Raw genomic sequence first — 2,500 nt, forward strand, 5'->3', positions numbered from 1 at the left:
ACCAGCCCATCTAACCTGCAGGTGTGGGGGATTCCCAGCCCATCTAACCTGCAGGTGTGGGGGATTCCCAGCCCATCTAACCTGCAGGTGTGGGGGATTCCCAGCCCATCTAACCTGCAGGTGTAATGCAGACACACCAGCCCATCTAACCTGCAGGTGTGGGGGATTCCCAGCCCATCTAACCTGCAGGTGTAATGCAGACACACCAGCCCATCTAACCTGCATGTGTGGGGCAGACACACCAGCCCATCTAACCTGCAGGTGTAATGCAGACACACCAGCCCATCTAACCTGCAGGTGTGGGGGATTCCCAGCCCATCTAACCTGCAGGTGTAATGCAGACACACCAGCCCATCTAACCTGCAGGTGTAATGCAGACACACCAGCCCATCTAACCTGCAGGTGTGGGGGATTCCCAGCCCATCTAACCTGCAGGTGTAATGCAGACACACCAGCCCATCTAACCTGCAGGTGTAATGCAGACACACCAGCCCATCTAACCTGCATGTGTGGGGCAGACACACCAGCCCATCTAACCTGCATGTGTGGGGCAGACACACCAGCCCATCTAACCTGCAGGTGTGGTGTATTGCAGACACACCAGCCCATCTGACCTGCATGTGTGGGGGATTGCAGACACACCAGCCCATCTAACCTGCAGGTGTGGGGCAGACACACCAGCCCATCTAACCTGCATGTGTGGTGTATTGCAGACACACCAGCAGCCGCTGTGCTCAGTAGAACCCTGGAGACATTCTGAGCAGCTGTTCCACTGGCAGAGGGACGGTACCGACGGAGACATGGTGCTGAAGGTGTGGAGTGGGCCAAGCGCTGCCTTCCTAGCGTTAGCAGTGTGTTAGCCTTCCTACCGTTAGCAGTGTGTTAGCCTTCCTACCGTTAGCAGTGTGTTAGCCTTCCTACCGTTAGCAGTGTGTGTGTTAGCACTGTGTTAGCCTTCCTACCGTTAGCAGCCTGTGTAGCCTTCCTACCGTTAGCAGTGTGTGTGTTAGCAGTGTGTTAGCCTTCTTACCGTTAGCAGCGCGTGTAGCCTGGCTACGCTCCAGTCTCTCAGGTGGTACAGACAGTCTCTGGGGTGGTGAGCATGAAGACCTTTAGAGCCACAGGACAAAGAGAAGCCGCAACCCTAACCCAGGGAGACAGGCAGAGAGAGAGACAACCTTTACTGCTGAGAGAGAGAGGGAGAGAGACAACCTTTAACCCTAACCCTCTAACCCTAACCCTAAAGAGACACACTGCTGAGAGAGGGAGAGAGGGAGGGAGGGAGGGAGAGAGAGAGGGAGGAAGACAGGCAGGCAGAGAGAGAGACAACCTTTAACCCTAACCCTTTAACCCTAACCCTCTAACCCTAAAGAGACACACTGCTGAGAGAGGGAGAGAGGGAGGGAGGGAGGGAGAGAGAGAGGGAGAGAGGGAGGGAGAGAGGGAGGGAGGGAGGGAGAGAGAGAGGGAGGGAGACAGGCAGGCAGAGAGAGAGAGACAGGCATGAAGACCTTTAGACCCACTGCTGAGAGAGAGAGGGAGAGAGACAACCTTCAACTACCTAACCCTTTAACCCTAACCCTCTAACCCTAAAGAGACACACTGCTGAGAGAGGGAGAGAGGGAGAGAGGGAGGGAGGGAGAGAGACAGACAGGCAGGGAGGGAGACAGGGAGAGAGACAGGCAGGCAGAGAGAGAGAGAGACAGGGAGAGAGACAGAGAGAGAGAGGCAGGCAGGCAGGGAGAGAGACAGGGAGGGAGAGAGAGAGAGACAGGGAGAGAGACAGAGAGACAGGGAGAGAGACAGGCAGAGAGAGAGACAGGCAGAGAGACAGGCAGAGAGAGAGAGAGAGAGGCAGGCAGGGAGAGAGACAGGCAGAGAGAGAGAGAGACAGGCAGGGAGGCAGGCAGGCAGAGAGAGAGACAGGCAGGGAGAGAGACAGGCAGAGAGAGAGACAGACAGAGAGACAGACAGGCAGGCAGACAGACAGACAGACAGACAGACAGACAGACTCACTGCTCCGGGGGTGAAGGTGTGGCTGCAGCCTCCACAGAACTGGTGCTGACACTGAGAGCAGGTGAAGTGGAGACATCCTCCTCTGGAGAGGGAGAAGACAGAGCGACAGCAGGGACACTCTGTAACAGACAGACAGACAGACAGACAGACACACACACACACACACACACACAGAGACAGAGAGACAGACAGACAGACAGAGAGACAGACAGACAGACACACAGACAGACAGACAGACAGACAGACAGACAGACAGACAGACAGACAGACAGACAGACAGACAGACAGACAGACAGACACAGGAATGATTGATTTATATTATTTTGGGTGTTGACACATGACGCCAGCAGAGGGCAGTAGTGTGCTGGTGTATTCACACATGCCGTGTTTAGTTCGGTTGAAACAAACTCAGATGCACTTCCGCCTTCAGTGCGCATCTTTCAGACAGGTGTGAATACAGCAATCGCACTCGGGGGCGGACCAA

General features: G+C 55.2%; 1 protein-coding gene across 1 annotated transcript in view; it reads right to left on the reverse strand.

Annotated features, from left to right (window-relative positions):
- Window positions 1-2,500, reverse strand: part of LOC307270647 (E3 ubiquitin-protein ligase RNF31-like) — a gene marked incomplete at its 3' end in the record, with an annotated part of 22,820 nt that overhangs the window by 5,833 nt on the left and 14,487 nt on the right. The window contains exons 13-14 of the mRNA XM_080054531.1: window positions 2,017-2,135; window positions 1,031-1,144 (exon numbers count right to left, since the gene is read on the reverse strand). Coding sequence (XP_079910657.1) covers window positions 1,031-1,144; window positions 2,017-2,135 — 233 coding nt within the window. The remainder of the gene's footprint in view (window positions 1-1,030; window positions 1,145-2,016; window positions 2,136-2,500) is intronic.

Source organism: Ammodytes marinus, assembly GCF_949987685.1.
Source record: "Ammodytes marinus genome assembly, contig: scaffold_352, whole genome shotgun sequence".
Classification (NCBI taxonomy): Eukaryota; Metazoa; Chordata; class Actinopteri; order Uranoscopiformes; family Ammodytidae; genus Ammodytes; species Ammodytes marinus.